The sequence below is a fragment of the Dryas octopetala genome, chromosome 1 (assembly GCF_963921425.1).
Source record: "Dryas octopetala chromosome 1, drDryOcto1.1, whole genome shotgun sequence".
Taxonomy (NCBI): Eukaryota; Viridiplantae; Streptophyta; class Magnoliopsida; order Rosales; family Rosaceae; genus Dryas; species Dryas octopetala.
Genome location: NC_141366.1, coordinates 17,426,044 through 17,451,442, shown reverse-complemented (window position 1 = coordinate 17,451,442; position 25,399 = coordinate 17,426,044). Strand labels below are relative to the sequence as shown.

Sequence of the window (25,399 nt, the reverse complement as noted above, 5' to 3'; positions counted from 1 at the left end):
AATCTTCAATATTATATCACAAGCAACTAAAACGGGCATGCTTATAGAAAAAGAAGTACAGTGATAGGAAGGAAAAAAAAAAAAAAAGATTACATTTTGAGAATTATGGAAGCAAGAGCCTGCATCATTATCGACCTTCAACGTTACTTATTGTCAAATCGTTATCCGAATATAATCCTTTTGGAATTGATGGATCGGCACCATCACAAGAATTGTTTCTGAAGACAAATGCAGGTTGCATAGGAGAGGGAAGAGATGCTTCACCACTCAACATGACAACAATAGCTGACATCGTTGGTCGGTCCATTGTATCTTCTTGCACGCACAATAGCCCAACTTGAATGCATCTCATGACTTCATCAGGCTGATATGACTCTAGCGATGAATCCACAATTTCTAAGACTCTGCCTTCGCTCCACAGCAGCCAAACCTGTAGTTGACAGTATCATTTGAAAAAAACAGGGATAAATATAAGTGATTACAAAGGGTAGATTTGTAAGCAAAACTTGTGTTACTTACATGTCCTATCAAGTTCATGGAATGATCATCCTGATAAGAACCATTGTTTTTCTTGCCACTTATAATCTCCAATAATATAATCCCAAAACTAAAAACATCCGATTTCATTGAAAATCTCCCAAACACTGCATACTCTGGTGACATATAGCCACTGAAAACGAACAAAATAAAACGTTACAGCCAAAGAATAGTAAAAGTAATATAAAAGGTGACATTATGGTGATTTATTCCAAGAATTTGAATGCAAGTATGATTCTTACTATGTTCCAACAATTCTGTTTGTCCTATCCTGGAGTTGGTCCCCAAGGAATATCCTGGCCATGCCGAAATCTGAAATTTTTGGGTTCATCTCAGCATCCAGAAGGACATTGCTGGTTTTTAGATCTCTATGGATAATCGTAAGTCTTGAGTCCTGATGAAGATACAGAATCCCACGAGCAACCCCATTGATAATCTGAAAGCGCTTTTTCCAATCCAAGAGGGACCTTCTTGTGTGATCTACACCAAGATATTTGGCAATTATGTAAATAAATTTTGTACCTTTTGGTAAAAAGCTTCAAATATATCCTCCATAGTTTTAGAAATGGCATAACCAAATTAATCTTTCTTCCAGACCCACCAAAAAGAAAGGAGTCCAAGCTTTTGTTCGGCATGTATTCAAGGATCAACAACCTTTCTTCTCCTTGTACACAACAGCCTAAAAGTTTCACAAGATTCTTGTGTTGAAGTTTAGCAATCAGCACAACTTCATTTTTGAATTCTTTAATCCCTTGTCCTGAAGTTTTGGACAATCTTTTTACAGCAATTTTTTGTTCATTTGGTAACTGTCCCTGAGAATGTGATTTAGTATTCAGCTTTCACATAATCATCACTTTTGAGGAGCAATTATATTGTTATTAATTAAACATTCAACACTCAAAGAAACAGAACAAGAGTATTTTTTACTACTTAAAAGAAATCAGTCAATCATGAAATGTGTTTAGGATATCTAAATTGGACTCACCTTATAAACAGAGCCAAAACCACCTTGACCAAGTTTATTGAAAGGAGAGAAGTTGTCTGTGGCTGCTATTAGTGTACTCAGATGGAAAAATTGCAAATCCGGTTGGCTCCTAGTTTCCTCAAGTTCATCTGCCACCAAAAAGTCTTTGCTATCAGAAAAAGAAAATTATTGTCAACATCATTTTCTCCTCATGTTCTAACCACATTTCATATGATGTTGAAAATGAAAATTCTTCCCAAGGCATATGGATCCTGTAACCTGTTTAAGTGGTGTACTTTAATATGGTTTACAGAGCGCACAGCCGTTATCATCAATGCCATATATACTTCCATGAGCACCTAACTTTTAGTAAGAGAACCAAACATTGGATTATATTTGTTTCTCTATCTTGGAATATATACTCCCACCTTTGCATATTGAAGCTGAACAATTCAAAATAGATGAGTACTTGGCATACCTTTTGTCTTCCTCTTTTTCTTAAGCCACCAAAAGGCAAATATAATGATTAGAACCAATGCCAGTAGAACAGACAATATTGGAATAGCCAGCATGCCCCTCCTTCTGAAAAAACCTTTTGATTTTCTGGCATACTCAGCTACATATAAGAATGGGACAAAGGATTAGATAACACAGAGAAAGAGAACTGACATGGACACCAAAACCATTCCAGTAAGTTTCACAAATTCTACAATTCTGTGCAGTGGACAAGTGAAATTATTTGAGGGTAAAAGAAACTACTAAACAGATGTTCTGCTAGCTCAAATTACTAATGGATTCATAGTCCAGCCAGAAAGTTTAACAATAAAAATTAAGCTGGAGCAAATATCAGCCTCATTATAACCCACCATAATTGTTTAAGCTAGCAGAAGTCAACTATAAGAAGTAAACAATAAATTTGAAGAGACATTAAATCCTCCTAATATTTTTTAAGATGAAGTTCCTTCCTAACAATCATGTTTGTTGCATTGGAAATGACATTATCATAGTTAAAAGAATTCATGATTTTCATTCTGAAAAATTTATAATTGAATTTTTCCTTGGTAAGCAGAGTACTATAACTTTCTAGCAAGAAAAAAAGTAGTACCTAACCCAATTGCATCCACACGAACATATAGATCTCGTCCTATCTCTGTGCGCACTAAAATGTCCAGCAACTCACCATACCATGCCAAGCAATTAAATTGTCCTTGAGATTGTATGCTCATACATGCAGTGCATGAACAATTTCTTAAGCACTCCTGCTTGCACTCCTTGGCACTCATCCTTGTTTCCAACCGCGCTGCTTTCGATGTGTCAGGATCTTTCACCCGTGCCACCGTCACAAACCCATCTCCATTCCCACACTTTGACACTCCAAATCGTTTACTCACACATCCATCTGAGCCATTTCTCTGATTCCAGTCATTGAAAGATTTTGGTTCATACCCAGGTAGGCACTCACATTCAAAAATATTAATATTGTCAGCGGTACATTTGCTGTTGGCACCACACTGTCCATACTTGTCACACCGGTATTTTGGTGCAGTCCAGCGGAGCTGCCATTGATGTTTGACATCAATCCATGTTAGGTGCTCCAGCAACCCAGAATCCCTCAACACAGCTCTTACAATTTCAGTCGAGTTATCAGTGTCAAGGGAAGCAGACATTTCATCAGGATTACTAAGAAAAGTGCGCCATGGCCCTGGATCACTTCGCCAATACGGAGTCAAACCTTTATACAGAAAAAATTCCGGCGTGGCAGACTGATTCGAATAGAGCTTATAGGTATAGTCCCCTGTTGCAGGGTCATCTTGTGACTTCCAAGATGTTAACACCCATTCTAGCCCAGTTTTCCAATTCAACCCAACTTTCATTCCTGGGAGTAGAGTATCAGTAGGATAATCAAAACTTTGCCATATAAAGCTTTCACTGTTGTTGTCTTGGAACAGAACTAAATTTCCTGTATCTAATAGCTGAGCTGTGCAAGTGCTTGTGGTTTGTACTGACACATTTGTGGACCATATAGGAGTGTTCTCCATATTGTAAGCATAAAGAACCAGTTTTCCATACCTGTTGATCGTAAGGACACCAGAGGTATCGTTGATCGGATTGTTTCTGTTTGCAACCCATACCACTGTTTTCTCTGATATTTGAGCATACCAAATTCCAACATACCGGTAGCTAGAGTTTCCGGGGCTGAAGAAGCCTAATTTGAAGTTGTTTTCTTTGGACACCAAATGGTCACCATCATCCTTCACATGTTGGCTCCATCTTATGGTGTCCCTGGATGTGCAAAATGGGAAGAGGAGGAACACAAGTAAAGCATTCAACAACATTTTCTGGGCATATGAATAATCAGTGATGTTTCACTCAGTTTTCTATGTCAGATGTTGGGTACATTGAATGCTTGATATTTGTTTGATTTTGCTGACAATTCTGCTACGTTGAATTCAAACCCACATGGCATATTTGGTCAATGGCGTACGACGATCACATATCTGAAAGGTGGCATTTTGGGCTAGCCTCAAGTCTTTGTAACTTGTCTGTGATCCGTGCCGGTCCAGAAGGGGGGCACTGAGTGCGACCTAGGGCCCATTTTTAAGGAGGGTTCACAAATTTTTTTATATTATATATATATGTTAATATATATATTTAAAAATAAATTGTTATTGTTAAAAAAAAAAAAAAAAAAAAAAAAAGAAAACAAAGTTATAAGCCTACTTGCCTACAAAGACCTAAATGGCCAAATTCAATGTCAAAAAAAAAAAATTACAGGAGACCCATTATTAATGATCAATTAATTTAATTAATGTGATTAATATTTCAAAAAACAAAACTTTAAAAGCTTTAAACTTACGTCTAGTCATTCATCTTTCTCTTTTTCAAAAAAAAAAAAAAAATTTTACAGCGATACAGTTTTTACATTTTTGCCTTAGCAATAATGCTATTGCTTTATTAAATAATAGATTTGAACGATTGAAAATATATAAAAATATTTTTGGGTTCTTATTTAATTTAAAGAAGTAAACTGAATTAGATGACAATGAATTAAAAAATTATTATGTTAACTAAATTGGATTGTTGGATTTTATTGAAGTTAATGGAAAAAGTCCGATGTTGCTGCTATTTTTCTTTTGTCAATTTATTATATTTAATTTGAAATTATTATTGATAATTTTATATTTAGAAATGTTAGAAAAATAACTTTTATTAATGAAAGTAGGCTTAATTATCGATTTACCACCCAAAACTGTAACTCATTCACACTTTACCACCTGAAAGTTTTTTTGTCCCAGATTACCACCTGTAACTTACATCCGTGTCCCATTTTACCTTGTTCCGTCAACAATTCCGTTAATGCTGACGTGGCGCGCTGGATGTGCGCCACGTGTCACAAATTTTTTTTGTATTTTTTGATTTTTTTGATTTTTCTATTTTTATAAACTTTGAAAATTAATTAAAAATAGCTCCGAACTTAGAAAAATATACGGAAAATTCCTACTGACTTGTCTTGACTAGTACTAATTTACTATAGGGTCAAAATGCCAATTTTTCCTCTAAAAATTTCCAGAAAATTTGGAAAGTCCAAATTTATTTCTAGAAAATTAAAATACTCTAGACTCTTTGGAAATTCATAGAATAATATCCCGAACTCCAAAAAATATGAGGTCTGCACCGTCAGTCTTCTAAAAACTAACAATACCTTTCTCGTGAACACTTGCTACCCAAAAGACCTCTCGGTCTTAGAGGAAAATAAAATTCCCTATAAAATAAATTCTAGAAAAATTCTAGAATTTCTGTAAAGTCTCTAAATAATTCTCTAAAATAGGCTTTTGGTAATTTTTCAAAATATTTTTGAGAATTTTTCCAAGAGTTTACGAAAATTCTAGAATTTTTTCTAGAATTTATTTAATAGAGGAAAATTTATTTTAATTTTTTAGAAATAAATTTGGATTTTTAATTTTTTTTGGAAATTTTTAGAGGGCAAATTGGTAATTTAACCTTATAGTAAATTAGTGCTAGTCAAGACGAGTCCGTAGAAATTTTTCGTGTATTTTTCTGAGTTCGGAGCTATTTTTAATTAATTTTCAAAGTTTATAAAAATAAAAAAAAAGTGAAAAAAAAAATTAAAAAGATGTGACACGTGGCGCACATCTAGGGCGCCACGTCAGCATTAACGGAATTATTGACGGAACAAGGTAAAATGGGACACGGATGTAAGTTACAGGTGGTAATCTGGGACAAAAAAACTTTCAGGTGGTAAAGTGGGAATGAGTTACAGTTTTGGGTGGTAAATCGATAATTAAACCATGAAAGTATTATAATGCATTGATTTCTAATGTCAATTGTCAATTGTTTTACAAAAGTTTTTTGTTTTTTTCTACCTCTTTCTCTCTCCCGAGCCTACTCTCTCTCTATCTCTCTCTCCTCCTCTCTCGTCTCTCTGGTGTCTCTCTTTGCAGGTAAATATGCCGAGCCTCACTCTTCTTCCCCAACGTCTGGAAACGATGAACTCGCCAAAGAAGATGGTGGCTGGTTCGGCAGGCCAATGACGAAACCGGTGGTTTCGCTCGGACTGGCCCGCCGAACCAGCCACACCTGCAAATTTTATTTTTGCCACCACCAGCAAATTTTGTTTTTAAAGTGGATGTTCAGAGGAGAGATGGAAGGAGAGAGAGAGGGGGTGGTTGCCGGAGGTTGTGCAAAATAGCAGAGACCTCTGCAATAACCATTACAAAAATTCAAAATATCAATAGGCCTCTGCAACTACTCTAGAAAAAGAAAAAAAAAAAAACCAGAATTAGGAAAAAGAAGGCACTTTAGTTTTTTTCTTTATAGAAAACGACTTGGGGTTATACATTTGCTGCTGCTTAGCATAAAAAAAATGTACTTCAACCATAGCCATGTAAGATGTTGATGCAAATTTCCGTAAGAAAGTTACAACAACTTAGAGGTAGTGACCTGGCTGATCCGAAGTCCTGCTGGATGATGACGAGAGATTTTCCTGTAAGAGAAACAAGGTCAAAGGAGATGGACCGGTGTGGTACCAGCCAAACACGCTCCGATGATGAAGTCAGTGATGTGTGTTTGATGATAGATGAGGAAGAACAAAGGATGAACTTGGGAGAATCGGAAGAATAAGGCAAATATTATGGGTCTATTCTCAGCAAGTTGGGTATGCTCTTAGGTGAGTGAAGGTTCTTTTTTGACAAGTGTTTTCTCTAGTGAAGGGTTGATAGCTTGATCCCCCCTTTTTGCACATATAAGTAGGTATATATAGGCAAAGGAGATTGTGATGAGTAAGTTACCTGCATACGGTGAGCTAGTGGAGAAAGATCTACGCGTTCGGTCGTGAACAGTGGCATGCACAGCTACCCACCTCCTTTGCATTCAATGCTGCATTGAATGCAAGTATGGAAGATTCAGGTGAACTGCCTCAGAAGTCATGAATGTAGGCTGGGTTGTCTCTCTTGTCAGAAGACCTTTGTCAGGTGCATTTAATGGTGGCGGTTCATCCCAACGTGATCTTCCTTGGAATGGCGGTAGAGAGCCGAGCCGATCCGAGCACATATTCTTATGTGTATACATGAAGTCCATGTGTGATAGGGTCGGACATGGAACTCCCGATCGAACCGATCCGAAAGATAGGGTTCCTTCCGCGCCGAGCCGAACCGAGACGTCCGTGGAAAGATGAACATTCGATCCCTTGGAAGATCATCGGTTCGGGTCGGACCGGGCACGAAGAATTCGGCGTAGAGATCTGATCCGAGCCGACAAAAGAAGTGCCGATCCGTGATGGTATGGAAGTCAAAGCTTGACCACCGAGAAGTCGAAATATCGAGAATGGGTCTGACCAGCCACGTGTCCAGCCATGGTTGGCTGTTGGATCGGTGTGGGTTTATCCACAAACATAAGACTTATGAAAAAAAAAAAAAAAAAAAAAAAAACTACTGGAGGAGGCGACGGAACTCAGGGTAGCCAAAACTAGCAGAGGAGGGAGGGGATCTGCGACTGCCCAGCGTGAAGTCGACCCAAGAGTTTTGCTTTCTTAAATGATTCTTCCAACCGACGTCGTTTGGAGCGTCTGGTCTTGTGCGAAATAGCAGAGACGATGCCCTCTGTTTGTTATATACACCAATATCCTTTGATTTTTTTATTTTTCGGGGTGAGGGACTGTGGGAGAAGGAGGGACTGTGCGTATGTTTTTATTGTCTGAGTGGTGGAGTGTTGTTACAAATTTTGTGAAATTGATAAAATAGGAGTATTAGGGTAATTGGAGGGGTGTGTTGAGAAAATCAGAATTTTAAAAGAGAATATAAGGTGCGTAGGAGAAGAAAAGAGAAAAAGGTGTGCAAAAAAAGAAAAAATTGTGTGCAAATAGCAGCACTTTTGATTTATTAATTTAAATTTAGTGTTGTTATTTGATTTATTAATTTAAATGTTAAGTTTGTTTTTTTTTGTATAGGAAATTTAAACTTTGTCAGGTAAAATGTAAAAAATTTGGTATCTCAAGTTCAAAAACTTTCATTTGAGTATATCAACTTCAATATCTCGTCAAACTGAATACCTCGATTAATCTGATTGTTAGGAAGCTCGTTATATGCATACGTGGTGCTAATGTGGCATACACATATCCCACCACTAATTGTTGACTTGGCAATTAAAAATAAAAAATAAAATCTTTTAAAATGCGATAAAATATAAAAAATTAAATAATTGAATAAAAAAAGAAACAAAAAAAAGCCCAGTAACCCAGCCACGAAACCCTCCTCCCCCCTCTCCCGCGTCGGCAACCCAACCCACTCACCTCCCTCCGCCTCCCTCTCCGGCCACAAGTTGGAACCTTCTCCTTGCATCGGCAACCCCACTCCCAGCCGCATCTCTCTCTTTTTCATTTTCTCTCTGTAACTCTTTATATCTCTCTCTGTCACTCTCTTTTTCTCTCTCACTTCACTACTCCTTGTGTAAAAGAAGATAATGATAGTAGTGGAATCACATGAAGCTAAGCAACAACATATCCATTTGGAATTTGTGGCGATCACCCAAAACATATAGAAATCATACCCATCAATCTTAGATCTCTAGGATCTTAGAATTTTGATTTTTTTTTTTCGTCTTCTTTTTGCCCTCCGACGCCGATTCAATTCTCAAAATTTGTGGTTCTCAAACTCCCCATGTCCTTTCTAACGCCTATTCAATCCTCCTACCACTCGCTTCCGCCACTGTCGTCGTCGTTGTCAAGGCAAGGTTGAGAAAGAGAGTGACAAAGAGAGATAGAAAGAAAGTGAAACAAAGAGAGATGCGATTGGGAGGGGGGTTTTTGACGTGGGGGAGGAGGCTCCCAATTGATGGCCGGAGAGGGGGAGGGAGGTGGATGGGTTGGGTTGCCAACGCGAGGAAGGGGTAGGAAGGAGGTTTGGGGGCTATAGGATGATGGGCTATTTTTTGTTTTTAAATTCAATTATTTATTTATTTTTATATTTTTATCATTTTTAAAGGTTTTATTAGTTTTCTTACTAGTTTTTGTCAAGGAGTAAAATTTCATTTTTTGAGAGTATGAAAATTTTAACACATATTCATTAATTTTTCGTCAATATTTCACTAAAGTAATTATCGAAAATTATCGAAGTTCGACGAAATTTTGCTTACTTGCACTACAAACCCATAGCGCGCCACAACTAGAAGACCCACCACGCATATGACGGCGCAGAGCAGCGCCGCAAGTATGACGACGAAGTCCGACTCCAAAGTGACCGCCTGATCAGGAGGTGGCGTTGCCGCTGGTGCTGGTGCTGAGAAACCTTTGAGAGCGAGTCATGACTAGCTCATACGACGCCGTTTAATGTCTATGTGTTTTGTTTTGTCCATACTTTTTGGGAGAGTCAGCGAAAGAAATAAAGAAAGGGGTTTGGAGAGTTCAAGTGGGTTTTTGAATTTGGGGGTTTGGGAATTTTTAGCTTCTGGGGGAGGTTTTTATACAAATAGTTTGCGAGATAGAGAGTAGTAGAGTTGGGTTAGGTGGGTCTAAAAGGGAAATGAAAATGTATGTTTGGAGAAGATGGGGTAAGAGAGGCAGGCAGAGTGGGTAGTCCATGCAGGTTGGTCCAGGTGGCAGTGGCTTTGACTATTTTCCATATTTAGTTATTCTTATGCTCTTCATTTATCTTTTTCTTGTACACATTAGTACATTACCAAAAGACAATCAATGTTTTTTATTGTTTTAAATACACAATTTAATCACTCTTTTAATTGCAATTATTAGGCTCCTTCAATTAATTAATCAATATGTTTATCTTTTAATTGTAATATTGTAGTATAAATAAAATTGAGGTATTATTTATGTAATTATTAATTAGTGAACCATTTTTTTAACAGTATTTGTCTCAAACACGTATTATATTCATCTTATATCACATGAAACCTATTATATAATTTGGTTCCTTCAATGTTTTTTTTATCAATATAATATATAATATGTTAAATAAACATATAGTAAAATTTCATTCAAAATTTCCGTATTTTGATAGCAATTTCTTTTGTTTCTGTCTAATTTTTGTTGAAATTTAAAATTCTTCAAAATTTCTATTGAAATTTTTGCGAAATCTAAAATTTTACTCCTCGGTTTTTGTCAATGTGGCTATTTAATTTTTAATGTCAAGTAAACATTAGTGGTGGGGTATGTGTATGCCACGTTAGCGCCACGTACATATGCCATTAGTGCCACATGTATAGGTTACACGGGAGAGTGATGCATCTACTAGTGCACGCCATTGGCATTTGGCAACACATGGCGCCTCATTAGGCCATTGTGTCTAACCAAAGGTATATAAGTATCAACTCTGCTTTGGTCAAAGCCTTCCAATACCTTTGCAAAGAAACTTAAGAGGCCAAAATCAATACTTATGCATGCAAGATACTCATCATTTTGTCTTAACCTCCACTTGCCAACCAAAAGCACATGCTGACCATGCCTAGTAAAATATCCACGTTCATCAACTTTGATGATAGATATGGATATATATATATATATATGGCTTATTAGCACATTTGCCCCTTGACTTTTAGGTTTTTTCTCATTTTGTCCCCTTACATTTATTTGTTTCATATAACCCCCTGAACTTTTATGTTGTTTCATACGTTGTCCGATTCCGTCAACTTCATCAACACCACAGTTAGAAATGCTGACATGGAAGGATAATTTTGTCATTTCAACAGTAAAATATATTTAAATTAATAAAATAATAAAACTTTGAATTAAAATAACATTTAAAATATAAAATCTTTAAAATTCAATTAAATTATTAAAAACAAAAAAAACCAAACCCTTCCCTTTCCACCCACTGCGCAGGCCGGCCACCTCTCTCTTCCCACCCACTGCACATTCTGGCCACCCCTCCCTCTCCACCCACTGCACATGCCGACAACTCCCATTTCCTTCCTCCATTTTCTCACTCACTCTCTCTCTCTCTCTCTCTCTCTCTCTCTCTCTCTCTCTCTCTCTCTCTCTCTCTCTCTCTCTCCCTGCACATGCCAGCCACGCCCCCACCCATCCCCAACTCCACGCAGCCTAGCTTTACCCCTCCCCGCCCAGCCCCAGCCTTAGCCCCACCTCGCCCAGCCTCGCCTCGTCCAGCCTCACCATCCTTCAATATGCGCGCCCCGCCCTTTCTCTGCCCCAATCTACCCCACACAGCCCAGCCCCCGCCCAGCCCCGCCCTCTCTCTACTTCGATCCGCCCCACGTAACCCAGCCCTGCCCTCGCTCTGCCTCTCCTTGCCCTACGCAGCCCAGCCCCAGCTTGGCCTACCCCTACCCAGTCCATCCCCAACCTCCTCCCCCACCCCCACCCAGCCCCTCCCACACCTCTCCTCCGCCTCCGCCTCCCCTTCCCCCTCCCCCCTCCCCAGCCCCATTGCACAATCCAGAGAAACTGTTTTTAAAAAATTAAAATTTTTGATTTAATTAAAGTTTCAGTTTTATATTTTTAAATAAAAAAATGTGAAAGGGTTGCCAACATGGCATATTGGGTCCCACAAATTACCACATGACGCAAACATGGCAAAGATTGGTCCTTTGTGGCTGAAAAGATGAAATTACCCCACCACGTAGACACCGCGTCAGCATTTCTAACGGTGGTGTTGACAGAGTTGACGGAATCGGGCAACGTGGGAAACGACATAAAAGTTTAGGAGGTTATATGAGACAAATAAATGTAATGGGGCAAAGTGAGAAAAAACCTAAAAGTCAAGGGGTAAATGTGCTAATAAGCCTATATATATATATCCATATCCACTTTTGGGAAGTGTCCAAACACACGGGTCACAATATAGCCAATTTGTATTCATTTTCCAGCTCTAGCATTCTATCATACAGTTGATGGGCAAGGCCAACTATTCCAGTTGGACTACAGACTGCACTTCCGTCTTGAAATGGAGACCATCTTCATATCAACCAGTCTCCTTCTCCATCTCAACTGGTCTCCATCTCCATCAGCGCTATTCTTTCCAACATTTTTATTGCTTTGTCCTTGACCCATATGCAATATGTATTGTCGTTGATTCCTGGTTGAACCTCTTAGATTTAGGATTTGATTTTTTTCATCTGTGGATGCTATGTATCTTGAAAGGGACAGAGGGACCTTGTTAATCTCGCTCATGAAAACCCACTTCAAACCCATCGCATGTTAAATATCAAAGCTTTGAATACTGTAGTGCAAATATACTTGTGAAGTTGACTTATCTTGAATGAAAGCAGAGGCCTTGATTAAATAGGCTTACAGAAATTTACTGAACATAAAAAACAGAGAAAAACAATATCCCACGTCTAACAGCCCTAGACTTATAGGATTCTCCTAAGGAATAGATCAATTGCTAACTAAGTCCTTGACAAATAGGGATTATTAACAAAGAAAAACAAAAACAACGGCTAAATATCTAACACCCTCCATTAAACTGAATGGTACTCAAGCAATCAGTTTACAGAGGCAATTGAACAGACTCTAAGCAGACTTCGCAGCTTCACAAAAGCTTCCAGCTTCAATGGTTTGGTTAATATATCTGTAATCTGGTCTTGACTCTGACAATACACTAGCTCAACCACTTCTTCTTTTGTGAGGTCACGAAGAAAATGAAACCTGACATCTATATGTTTGCTTCTTCCATGTAGCATTGGATTCTTGGAGAGTTTAATAGTTGAACTATTATCACAATCAATCAAAGTTGGCCCAACCTGATTGCAATTTAACTCTTCGAGAATTCTTCTTAACCAAACAGCTTGACAAGCACAAGAAGCAGCTGCTATGAACTCAACTTCAGTTGTGGATAAAGTGACCACATGTTGCTTCTTCGAGGACCATGAAACAGCTCCTGAACTCAGCATAAAGACATAGCCAGATGTACTTTTTCTATCTTCCAAATCCCCCGCATAATCACTATCACTAAAACCAATTAATTGATTTCCTTTTCCCTTCTTGTAAAACACATCATAATCAGTAGTACCTTTCAAGTATCGTAGCACTCTTTTTGCAGCTTGGAGATGAAGTTCAGTTGGAGCTTCCATGAATCTGCTGATGAGACTAACCACAAACATCATGTCTGGTCGAGTGGCTGATAAATACATTAAGCTGCCAACAATTTGTTTGTAAAGAGTGATGTCAACTCTCACTCCTTCTGCATCTTTTGTGAGCTTACAACATGGAACAATTGGATTCTGAACAGGATTGCAATCAGTCATCCGAAACCTTTCTAATATTTCTTGAGCATACTTTCTTTGACCAATAAAAATTCCAACTAGTGATTGCACCACCTCGATCAATGCCAAGAAAGTAACGCATCTTTTCTAGATCAGTCATATCAAACTCATCCATCATAGACTTTTTAAACTCAATGAACATTGTTTCATCATTTCCAGTGAATATCAAGTCATCTACATACAGACAAACAATCAGAGAGTTACCTCCCTCTCCAGATTTAATGTACAATGTATGCTTATAGAGACATTTTTGGAGGCCTGCCTTTGTGAAGTAAGCATCTATACGACTGTACCAAGCCCGAGGTGCTTGTTTAAGTCCTTATAGAGCCTTTTTCAGTCTATAAACTTTCTGCTCACTCCCTTTCTTTACATAACCTAGATGTTGATCAATGAAAACTTGCTCATTCAACTCACCATAAGAAAGGCTAATTTTACATCAAGCTGATAAATGGACCAATAATTCTGTGATGCCAATGAAACCACTAAACGAATGGTGTCATGTCTTACAACAGGTGCAAAGACTTCAACATAATCAATGCCATATTCTTGTGTATATCCCTTGGCCACCAGTCGAGCCTTAAATTTGTCAACCTCTCCTTTCTCATTGCGCTTTGTTTTGTAGATCCATTTAACACCAATGGTTTTTCCTCCTTCAGGAAGATCAGTTAATTCCCAAGTATCATTCTTTTCAATTGCTTCTATCTCTGCATCCATGGCTTTCCTCCATTTTAAATTCTTGACAGCATCATTAAATACTATAGGATCACTATCTGCAAATAGAGCAAGATTTGCAATAGTTTCATCATCAAATAATTCATTCCCACTTACATAGTATGTCATCCAATAGGGTCTTTTTCTTGGACGTTGAACATCTTCACTTAAAGATTCAATTTCAGCTGGCTCTTCAATTTCAACTGGTTCATTTAATGGAGCATCTGATAAACTATCTCCAAGGAATTTCACTTCCTCTTCATTCTTGCTTTCATCATTTGCATCTAAATCAACTGAAATAGATTTATTTCTTGTGCTACTCCAATCCCAGCTGCTGTCTTCATCAAACACAACATCACGGGTGATGATTATTTTCTGAGTGAGAGGATTAAACAGTTTGTATGCTTTGGATTCTTCGCTAACGCCAAGTAATATGCATTTCACCCCTTTGTCATCAAGTTTGCTTCTCTTCTCGTTAGGTATATGTGCATAGGCTAAGCATCCAAATATCCTGAAATGATCAACGGCTGGTTTGTTCCCAGTCCATGTTTCCTCTGGTGTCATGTTCTTTATTGCAAGTGTGGGGATTCTATTCAGTACATGAACACTCCAGTTCACAGCCTCAAGCCAGAAAGTCTTAAGAATGTTCTTCCTTGCAATCATGCTTCGCACCATATTCAAGATCGTGCTATTTTTCCTCTCTAACACACTGTTCTGCTGTGGTGTGTATGTTGCAGTAAGTTGTCTACGAATGCCATTTATCTCACACAAGTTAGTGAACTCATGTGAGGTAAATTCACCTCCACGATCAGTGCGAAAAACCTTTGTGGACTGGCCAGTTTCTTTCTCAACTTGAGCTTTAAATCTTTTAAATACAGCAATGGCCTCAGACTTTTCTGTCAAAAAATAAACCCATGTTTTTCGACTATAGTCATCAATAAAGGTAATGAAATACCTTTTGTTGCTGTTTGATGTGGGATTAATTAGCCCATAGATGTCTGAATGGACTAGTTGCAGTGGTTGTGTAGCTCTCCATATGCTTTCTTTAGGAAATGAATCACGATGCTACTTGCCAATGATGCAATCCTCGCAAACCTTTGAAGGAGACTGAATATGTGGAAGTCCTTCACCATTTGCTTTTGTTGCAAGGTTTTAGCCCTTTAAAGTTCAAGTGCCCATATCGATAGTGCCACAGCCATGCAGGATCTTGTACTATTGATTTCTGACATATCGGATCAGCGTGTTCAGTTTGAGTGTACAAAGGAAACATCCGATTTCCTGTCATCTTGACCTCTGCAATAAAGCCCTTCTGTGGATGATGAATTTGACAGCAATCCTTTTGAATGATGATGGAAAAACCCTTCTCTTGTAACTGACCAAGGCTAACCAAGTTACTTTTGAGTGCTGGAACATAAAACACACCAGTAATAGTGTACATATTGCTATTCATCATAACTTTAATGTTACCCTTTCCCATGACACATATGCTAGTATTATTTCCAAGCTTCACATTCTCTCTAAAAGTCTCATCTAAATCAGAGAATAAGAGTTTGTTACCACTCATGTGATTGTTGCAACCAGAGTCTAAGTACCATGTATCACCTAATGTAGTCTCCCTTTTGTCAATGTAAGACATCAAAAGCATCTCTTCTTCAGTTTCAGCAAAATTCATCTTTGTTTCCTTCTCTTTGTCAGGACATTCATATTGGAAATGCCCAAGCTTGTGACAGTGATAACATTCCACATTTGCCTTGTCAAATGGTGCTCTTTGACTATATGAAAGCTGGCGTCCTCTACCTCTTCCTTTTCCTCGAAATCCACCACGTCCTCTGCCTCTCCTAGGGGATGTTTCTCCATGAATGGTAACATTCAAGGCTTGCTCCTCCACAACATGACTAGTCATCCTCTACTCATGTACTAGCAATGAGCTCTACAACTCATCAATCGAAAGACTATCAATGTCATTCGATTCTTCAATAGAACACACAACATAATCAAATTTGGAAGTCATCGAGCGAAGGATTTTCTCAATAACTGCAACATCTCCCATTTTCTCTCCATGAATACGCATTTTATTTGCAATTTCCAGTGTTCTTGCAAAATAATAGTTAACTGACTCCTCTCCCTTCATGTGAAGAGTCTCAAACTCTTTGCGAAGAGCTTGAAGTTGTGCACGTTTGACCCTTGCCGTGCCTTGATACTTCTTTGCCATGGAGTCCCCGATATTTTTAGCAGTGTCCTTCTTGAGGATGGTTTCCAAGATGGCACGATCGATGGCCTGGAACAGGTAATTCTTTGTCTTCAAATCCTTCAGCTTTTGTTCTTCCATAACCTTCATCTGTGCTTCAGTCAGGACTGTAGCTTCTTCTGGTTTAGCAATACCATTCTCTACAAGACTCCAATACTCTTTAGATCATAGAAAATTTTCTATCAGCATGCTCCAATGGTCATAGTGACCATCAAAGCAAGGGATTACTGGTTGCACAAAACTACTGTTCTCTGACGCCATTTGATCTTGCTGCTGCAAGTGAGAAGATTGCTGCTTCTTTGATAATCAGATCCCTTGATGTGGCTATGATACCATATGTTAAATATCAAAGCTTTGAATACTGTAGTGCAAAAATACTTGTGAAAAGTTGACTTATCTTGAATGAAAGTAGAGGCCTAGATTAAATAGGCTTACAGAAATTTACTGAACATAAAAAACAGAGAAAAACAATATCCCACGTCTAACAACCCTAGACTTATGGGATTCTCCTAAGGAATAGATCAATTGCTAACTTCGCATTGAACTGATTCCCAGTCCTCTGTACAAGAAACTGATTTGAGAGAGAGAATCGTCTGCCTTGGCTGCACGCTTTTCCAATGACGACCAAATCCATATCCATGGCAGCTCCTTCATGCTCTGGAGTCTTGAGGCATAAAGCTTTGGGTTCATTTTCGTTGTATTTCATTAATTTTTTTATCTAATCTATTGTTCTGTTATTTTTTGCTGTATTAGATTATTAATTTAAATTTAGTGTTGTTATTTGATTTATTAAGTTAAATGTTAAGTTTGTTTTTCTTTTATAGGAAATTTAAACTTTGTCGGGTAAAATGTAAAAAACTTTCAACTTGGTATTTTCGGTTCAAAAACTTTTATTTGAGCATTTCAACTTTAATATCTCGTCAACTAAGTACCTCATTTAATATGATCATTAAGAAGACCGTTATATGCATACATGGCACTAACGTGGCATACGAAGACCCCACCACTAAATGTTGACTTGGCAATTAAAAACAAAAAATAAAACCTTTTAAAATGCGATAAAATATAAAAAATTAAATAATAGAATAAAACGAAAGGCAAAAACAAAGCCCAGCAACCAAGCAGCGAAACCCTCTTCCCCCCTCTCCCGCGTCGGGAACCCAACCCAACCCAACCCACCCACCTCCCTCTCCATGCAACCACAAGTTGGAACCTTCTCCTTGCGTCAACAACCCCACTCCCAGCCGCATTTTTTTTTTTTCATTTTCTCTCTGTCACTCTCTTTCTCTCTCTCACTTCACTACTCCCTATGTAAAAGAAGATAATGATAGTAGTGGAATCATAGGAAGCAAGCAAAGCTAAGCAACAACAAACCCACTTGGAATTTGTGGGGATCACCCAAAACATATAGAAATCACACCAAGATCTCTAGGATCTTTGAATTTTGATTTTTTTTCGTCTTCTGTTTGCCCTCCGATGCCGATTCAATTCCTAGAATTTGTGGTTCTCAAACTCTTGATATCCTTTCTGACGCCTATTCAATCCTCCTACCACTCGCTTCCGCCACTACCGTCGTCGTCTATGAAGCATGAATACGCTAGTTAGGTAGCATATCCCTTATCAGATGCGTAATTGAATACGATACGCACGAATACGCGTCAAATATGTATCTGGGTGAACGGATACGTATTTGACTTACAGATACGTGTATCCAATTATCTCGACACGGGTATCTGAAAAATCGAATATGTTTCACTGTTAATTAGATAAAGAATTAAAAGAGGCTGCACAAATTAAGAGGAGAGAAATAACTTTAATTGAAATTCGAAGAATACGAAGTGGTTTCCAACCTTGCCTTTCCTCCCGCACTTCTTCTTTTGTATCTAGCTTCTTCGATATTTACATATTATATAAAGATGCCCAATTGCACACTCATCATATTCAATTGCATATATACTCGAACAATGACCTATTCTTCTCATCGTCTAGTGTTTCTTCTTTCATTGGGCTTTCAAGCGACGAGTATGTTCTGTTTTTTCACTTTTCAGATATTATAATCAATTAATTATTATTAGTATATCATTGTTGCTAATATTAGTATATCTTTGCTTATCAAAGGCAATCTGATTTTGTGAGTCTGTGTTTGCTCAAAATTCATTATTTATTTTTTTTGGGTCTCTGAATTTTCACATATTTGGAAATGGGTATTGGTAATTTCTTATTTTTCCGTGATGCTTTGAACTTGGTCTTTGTTATTTCTTCGTTATGCTAGATATTTTGAAATCGGTATCTATCTAAATAGTTACATAATTTGATTATAATAGTATATCACTGTTGCTACTTTCCACTCTCCAAAATTGATTATTTTTCTTTATGTTGCTTATACTATATAAATTATTCATGTTCAGGAAAATGAGTCATCCAGATAAGAATGCAAATACTAATGTTAATCTTATTGAGAATACTGAAACTGAGGTAAATGATCATGCCCCACTGTGGAAGTATGTTAAGAGGCTTGAAAAAATAGGAAAGGCACGAGGAAATACTATGTTTGAATGTAATTTTTGTAATAAAACTTTCAAAGGATCCTACTCTAAAGTCAAGTTTTATTTGTTGAAAATGTCGGGAAATGGGATTGTATGTTGCAGCAAGGTTACTGATGAAGTTTATGCATATATGAAAAAACTTGTGAGAGAATGTAGTACAGGTTGAAAAGTGCAACTCCAAGCTAGACAAGTTTTTTTGCCCAATACTAGTTCTTTGAGTTATTATGTACCTATGCATGTTAAGCAAAATAAGAGAAATGGAAAAAATAGGACCCCTGATAAAGCTTTTCAGAAGGAAGCTAGAGAAGAACGTGATGCAGAAGTTACAAGGATGTTTTATACAGGTGAATTGTCCTTTCACTTTGCAAGGAATTCACATTATCGAAACTCCTATTTTCGTGCTTCTACGCTTTCAAGATATGTTCCATCAGGTTACAATGCACTTAGAACTACTCTTTTGCAACAAGAGAATAGCCACATTGAGCAATGTTTACAACCAATCAAAAGTACATGGAGCACTAAAGGTGTAAGTGTGTATAGTGATGGGTGGATAGATTCACAAAAATGACCACTTATTAATGTTATGGCAACTTCTGAAAGCGGGCCTATGTTCTTGAAGGCAATTAATTGTGAAGGAGAGTACAAGGACAAACATTGTATTTCCAACTTCCTTATCGAATCTATTAAGGAAATTGGCCGGTTATCAAAATGTGGTTCAAGTAATCACTGACAATGCACCCATTTGTAAAGCTGTTGGATTACTTGTTGAGGCCAAATATCCCAACATCTTTTGGACACTATGTGTGGTGCACACCCTTAATCTTGCTTTGAAGAATATATGCTGACGAAAACAAAATGATGATTAGTATGATGAATGTAGTTAGATATATTTTAGAAACTTCTACTGATGTTTGGCTATGTTTAAGGACCACTACAAATTGAAGATGCTCTCCATTGCTGAAACAAGGTTTGCTTCTAAGCCTTTTATACTTGCTACTTTTTCCTTTTATTTTCTCTTTTGTCAATTTTGACTTTTGAGCTATCCTAATTTTTCAATTTTCAGGTTTGCTTCAACACTTGTAATGATTAGAAGATTTAAGGAAGTAAAGGAAGGTCTACAACAAATGGTGATTAGTCCAAACTGGTCTTTATATAAAGAGGATGATGTGGGCAAAGCAAATGCAGTGAAGCAAAAGATATATATTGGATGAATACTTTTGCTCTAAGAACTGCTCTTGCTCTGCATATGCCAAAGCAGATGCGGTGAGGGGGTGGTGCATGACATGGTATGGAGATTTAGTAGATACAAGGACTTTTGCTGAGGGAGGCCAAGATTTATACATACGTGTTGATGCACTTGAGTTTGGTATTCTCTTTTCAAATCTAACTTTTCTAAATACTAAAATAATATTCATTTGAATATAGCTTACACTCTTACTAATTATAGTCTTAACATTGCATATATTTTATTACGGATGCAGGTGTAGACAATATGTGAGGAATTTTTTTTTTCTGACGGTATGGAGTACAAACTGCACTTCAGTATTGCATCTGATAAATATTTAGAATTTTAGATACATATATTAAAATATTGGACTGAAACAGGGGAGTTTTTCTGGTTTTTTTTTTTCGGTCGAAAAAAGCTAAGATATGTACATTTTTCTGTTTAGCTTATCTATTCAATATGATTAGATTTAACTGTAATATTTCTAATACGAGTGATGGGATTGCAATAGTTAAATACTTAAATGTCCCTAATCTGTAAATACGAGTGGCATTTGTGGTGCGACAGCAATGGTTTCTGTTTAGCATTGTTTGCTATTGCAATACCAATATGTCATATGTAGGTGAATGAATGCGACATTATATTATATCACAAGCAACTAAAACGGGCATGCTTATAGAAAAGAAGTACCTTGATAGGAAGAAAAATAAAAAAAAACGATTGCATTTTGAGAATTATTGAAGCAAGAGCCTGCATCATTATCGACCTTCAACGTTACTTATTGTCAAATCGTTATCCGAATATAATCCTTTTGGACTTGATGGATCGGCACCAACACAAGAATTTTTTCGGAAGACAAATGCAGGTTGCATAGGAGATGGAAGAGATGCTTCACCACTCAACATGACAACAATAGCTGACATCGTTGGTCGGTCCATTGTATCTTCTTGCACGCACAATAGCCCAACTTGAATGCATCTCATGACTTCATCAGGCTGATATGACTCTAGCGATGAATCCACAATTTCTAAGACTCTGCCTTCGCTCCACAGCAGCCAAACCTGTAGTTGACAGTATCATTTGAAAAAAACAGGGATGAATATAAGTGATTACAAAGGGTAGATTTGTAAGCAAAACTTGTGTTACTTACATGTCCTATCAAGTTCATGGAATGATCATCCTGATAAGAACCATTGTTTTTCTTGCCACTTATAATCTCCAATAATATAATCCCAAAACTAAAAACATCCGATTTCATTGAAAATCTCCCAAACACTGCATACTCTGGTGACATATAGCCACTGAAAACGAACAAAATAAAACGTTACAGCCAAAGAATAGTAAAAGTAATATAAAAGGTGACATTATGGTGATTTATTCCAAGAATTTGAATGCAAGTATGATTCTTACTATGTTCCAACAATTCTGTTTGTCCTATCCTGGAGTTGGTCCCCAAGGAATATCCTGGCCATGCCGAAATCTGAAATTTTTGGGTTCATCTCAGCATCCAGAAGGACATTGCTGGTTTTTAGATCTCTATGGATAATCGTAAGTCTTGAGTCCTGATGAAGATACAGAATCCCACGAGCAACCCCATTGATAATCTGAAAGCGCTTTTTCCAATCCAAGAGGGACCTTCTTGTGTGATCTACACCAAGATATTTGGCAATTATGTAAATAAATGTTGTACCTTTTGGTAAAAAGCTTTAAATATATCCTCCATAGTTTTAGAAATGGCATAACCAAATTAATCTTTCTTCCAGACCCACCAAAAAGAAAGGAGTCCAAGCTTTTGTTCGGCATGTATTCAAGGATCAACAACCTTTCTTCTCCTTGTACACAACAGCCTAAAAGTTTCACAAGATTCTTGTGTTGAAGTTTAGCAATCAGCACAACTTCATTTTTGAATTCTTCAATCCCTTGTCCTGAAGTTTTGGACAATCTTTTTACAGCAATTTTTTGTTCATTTGGTAACTGTCCCTGAGAATGTGATTTAGTATTCAGCTTTCACATGATCATCACTTTTGAGGAGCAATTATATTGTTATTAATTAAACATTCAACACTCAAAGAAACAGAACAAGAGTATTTTTTACTACTTAGAAGAAACCATTCAATCATGAAATGTGTTTAGGATAGCTAAATTGGACTCACCTTATAAACTGAGCCAAAACCACCTTGACCAAGTTTATTGACAGGAGAGAAGTTGTCTGTGGCTGCTATTAGTGTACTCAGATGGAAAAATTGCAAATCCGGTTGGCTCCTAGTTTCCTCAAGTTCATCTGCCACCAAAAAGTCTTTGCTATCAGAAAAAGAAAATTATTGTCAACATCATTTTCTCCTCATGTTCTAACCACATTTCATATGATGTTAAAAATGAAAATTCTTCCCAAGGCATATGGATCCTGTAACTGGTTTAAGTGGTGTACTTTAATATGGTTTACAGAGCGCACAGCCGTTATCATCAATGCCATATATACTTCCATGAGCACCTAGCTTTTATTAAGAGAACCAAATATTGGATTATATTTGTTTCTCTATCTTGGAATATATACTCCCACCTTTGCATATTGAAGCTGAACAATTCAAAATAGATGAGTTCTTGGCATACCTTTTGTCTTCCTCTTTTTCTTAAGCCACCAACAGGCAAACATAATGATTACAACCAATGCCAGTAGAACAGACAATATTGGAATAGCCAGCATGCCCCTCCTTCTGAAAAAACCTTTTGATTTTCTGGTATTCTCAGCTACATATAAGAATGGGACAAAGGATTAGATAACACAGAGAAAGAGAACTGACATGGACACCAAAACCATTCCAGTAAGTTTCACAAATTCTACAATTCTGTGCAGTGGACAAGTGAAATTATTTGAGGGTAAAAGAAACTACTAAACAGATGTTCTGCTAGCTCAAATTACTAATGGATTCATAGTCCAGCCAGAAAGTGTAACAATAAAAATTAAGCTGGAGCAAATATCAGCCTCATTATAACCCACCATAATTGTTTAAGCTAGCAGAAGTCAACTATAAGAAGTAAACAATAAATTTGAAGAGACATTAAATCCTCATAACATTTTTTAAGATGAAGTTTCTTCCTACACAATCATGTTTGTTGCATTGGAAATGACATTATCATAGTTAAAAAAATTCATAATTTTCATTCTGAAAAATTTATAATTGAATTTTTCCTTGGTAAGCAAAGTACTATTAACTTTCTAGCAAGAAAAAAAGTAGTACCTAACTCAATTGCATCCACACGAACATATAGATCTCGTCCTATCTCTGTGCGCACTAAAATGTCCAGCAACTCACCATACCATGCCAAGCAATTAAATTGTCCTTGAGATTGTATGCTCATACATGCAGTGCATGAACAATTTCTTAAGCACTCCTGCTTGCACTCCTTGGCACTCATCCTTGTTTCCAACCGCGCTGCTTTCGATGTGTCTGGATCTTTCACCCTTGCCACCGTCACAAACCCATCTCCATTCCCACACTTTGACACTCCAAATCGTTTACTCACACATCCATCTGAGCCATTTCTCTGATTCCAGTCATTGAAAGATTTTGGTTCATACCCAGGTAGGCACTCACATTCAAAAATATTAATATTGTCAGCGGTACATTTGCTGTTCGCACCACACTGTCCATACTTGTCACACCGGTATTTTGGTGCAGTCCAGAGGAGCTGCCACTGATGTTTGACATCAATCCATGTTAGGCGCTCCAGCAACCCAGAATCCTTCAACACAAGTCTTACAATTTCAGTCGAGTTTTCAGTTTCAACGGAATAATACATTTCATCAGGATTACTGACAAAAACGCGCCATGGCCCTGGATCACTTCGCCAAAACGGAGTCAAACCTTTATACAGAAAATATTCTGGCGTGGCAGACTGATTCGAATAGAGCCTAAAGGTATAGTCCCCTGTTGCAGGGTCATCTTGTGACTTCCAAGATGTTAACATCCATTCTAGCCCTGTTTTCAAATTCAACCCAACTTTCATTCCTGGGAGTAGAGTATCAGAAGGATAATCAAAACTTTGCCACATAAAGCTTTCACTCTTATTGGCCTGGAACAGAACTAAATTTCCTGTATCTAATAGATGAGCTGTGCAAGTGCTTGTGGTTTGTACTGACACATTTGTGGACCATATAGGAGTGTTCTCCATATTGTAAGCATAAAGAACCAGTTTTCCATACCTGTTGATCGTAAGGACACCAGAGGTATCGTTGATCGGATTGTTTCTGTTTGCAACCCATACCACTGTTTTCTCTGATATTTGAGCATACCAAATTCCAACATACCGGTAGGTAGAGTTTCCGGGGCTGAAGAAGCCTAATTTGAAGTTGTTTTCTTTGGACACCAAAAGGTCACCATCATCCTTCACATGTTGGCTCCATCTTATGGTGTCCCTGGATGTGCAAAATGGGAAGAGGAGGAACACAAGTAAAGCATTCAACAACATTTTCTGGGCATATGAATAATCAGTGATGTTTCACTCAGTTTTCTATGTCAGATGTTGGGTACATTGAATGCTTGATATTTGTTTGATCTTGCTGACAATTCTGCTACGTTGAATTCAAACCCACATGGCATATTTGGTCAATGGTGTACGACGATCACATATCTAAAAGGTGGCATTTTGGGCTAGCCTCAAGTCTTTGTAACTTGTCTGTGATCAGTGCCGGTCCTGAAGGGGAGCACCGGGTGCGACAAAATAAATTTCTATTGTTAAAAAAAAAAAAAAAAAAAAAAAAAAAAAAAAAAAAGAAGCAAAATTATAAGCCTACTTGCCTAAAGAGACTGAAATGGCCAAATCGAATGTCAGTAGAAAGAACTACACGGAGACCCAATATTAATGATCAATTAATGTAATTCAAATTTCAAAAAACAAAAGTCTTGAAACTTTAAACTTACGTCTGGCCCTTTATCCTTCTCTTTACTTAAAGAAAGAAGAAACTTTACAGCGATACAGTTTTTACGCTTTCTACCTTAGCGATAATGCTCTTGCTTCATTAAATAATAGATTTGAACAGTTAAAGGTATTTTTGGGTTCTTGTTTAATTTAAAGAAGTTAACTAAATTAGATTACAATGAATTAAAAAATTGTTGTGTTAACTAAATTGAATAATTGGATTTTATTGAAGCTAATGGAAAGAGTGTGATGTTGCTGCTATTTTTCTTTTGTCAATTTATCATAGTTAATTTGAAATTATTATTGATGATTTTGTTTCTAGAAATGTTAGAAGAAAACCTTTTGTTAATGAAAGTATTATAATGCATTGATTCCAAGGAATAAAATTTCGGGTTTCGAGGAAATTTCGATGGAAATTTCGATGGAAATTTCGACGGAAATTTCGAAGATTTTTAAATTTCGACAAAAATTCGACGGAAACGATGGAAATTATTATC

At 37.3% G+C, this 25,399-nt stretch overlaps 2 protein-coding genes and 2 pseudogenes across 6 annotated transcripts; 1 reads left to right on the top strand and 3 right to left on the bottom strand.

The window, feature by feature from the left end:
- Positions 1-20: 20 nt before the first annotated feature.
- Positions 21-3,845, bottom strand: LOC147298686 (G-type lectin S-receptor-like serine/threonine-protein kinase RKS1). Of its 3 annotated transcripts, none has more exons than XM_086229643.1 (7): positions 2,607-3,845; positions 1,980-2,117; positions 1,523-1,665; positions 1,139-1,343; positions 780-1,017; positions 520-670; positions 21-430 (listed from the first exon to the last, which is right to left on the bottom strand). In XM_086229643.1, exons 1-7 carry the CDS (start codon positions 3,835-3,837, stop codon positions 128-130), a joined length of 2,409 nt encoding a protein of 802 aa, XP_086085769.1. In that variant the 5' UTR covers positions 3,838-3,845; the 3' UTR covers positions 21-127. The 3 variants fall into 3 exon arrangements, with proteins under 3 accessions (XP_086085769.1, XP_086085705.1, XP_086085832.1); XM_086229579.1 differs by having other exon boundaries at positions 22-430; positions 1,139-1,349; XM_086229706.1 differs by having other exon boundaries at positions 23-430; positions 1,139-1,349; positions 1,523-1,650.
- Positions 3,846-12,472: 8,627 nt separating this feature from the next.
- LOC147298685 (secreted RxLR effector protein 161 pseudogene) lies at positions 12,473-14,026 on the bottom strand (annotated as a pseudogene).
- Positions 14,027-19,340: 5,314 nt separating this feature from the next.
- Positions 19,341-19,968, top strand: LOC147298684 (uncharacterized; annotated as a pseudogene).
- Positions 19,969-20,601: 633 nt separating this feature from the next.
- On the bottom strand, positions 20,602-24,463 carry LOC147298683 (G-type lectin S-receptor-like serine/threonine-protein kinase RKS1). 3 transcript variants are annotated; one of them, XM_086236098.1, is made up of 7 exons: positions 23,222-24,463; positions 22,593-22,730; positions 22,136-22,278; positions 21,752-21,962; positions 21,393-21,630; positions 21,133-21,283; positions 20,602-21,043 (listed from the first exon to the last, which is right to left on the bottom strand). In XM_086236098.1, exons 1-7 carry the CDS (start codon positions 24,450-24,452, stop codon positions 20,741-20,743), a joined length of 2,415 nt encoding a protein of 804 aa, XP_086092224.1. In that variant the 5' UTR covers positions 24,453-24,463; the 3' UTR covers positions 20,602-20,740. The 3 variants fall into 3 exon arrangements, with proteins under 3 accessions (XP_086092224.1, XP_086092227.1, XP_086092233.1); XM_086236101.1 differs by having other exon boundaries at positions 21,752-21,956; XM_086236107.1 differs by having other exon boundaries at positions 22,136-22,263.
- Positions 24,464-25,399: the final 936 nt, after the last annotated feature.

Coding starts and splice junctions, on each gene's coding strand:
- LOC147298686 (XM_086229579.1), bottom strand. CDS start 3,837: ATGTTGTTGAATGCTTTACTTGTGTTCCTCCTCTTCCCATTTTGCACA. Junction 1,666..1,979: donor GAAAAAGAGGAAGACAAAAG/GTATGCCAAGTA, acceptor CTGATAGCAAAG/ACTTTTTGGTGGCAGATGAA. Junction 671..779: donor AACAGAATTGTTGGAACATA/GTAAGAATCATA, acceptor GTTCGTTTTCAG/TGGCTATATGTCACCAGAGT.
- LOC147298683 (XM_086236098.1), bottom strand. CDS start 24,452: ATGTTGTTGAATGCTTTACTTGTGTTCCTCCTCTTCCCATTTTGCACA. Junction 22,731..23,221: donor TGTGGATGCAATTGAGTTAG/GTACTACTTTTT, acceptor TCTTATATGTAG/CTGAGAATACCAGAAAATCA. Junction 21,284..21,392: donor AACAGAATTGTTGGAACATA/GTAAGAATCATA, acceptor GTTCGTTTTCAG/TGGCTATATGTCACCAGAGT.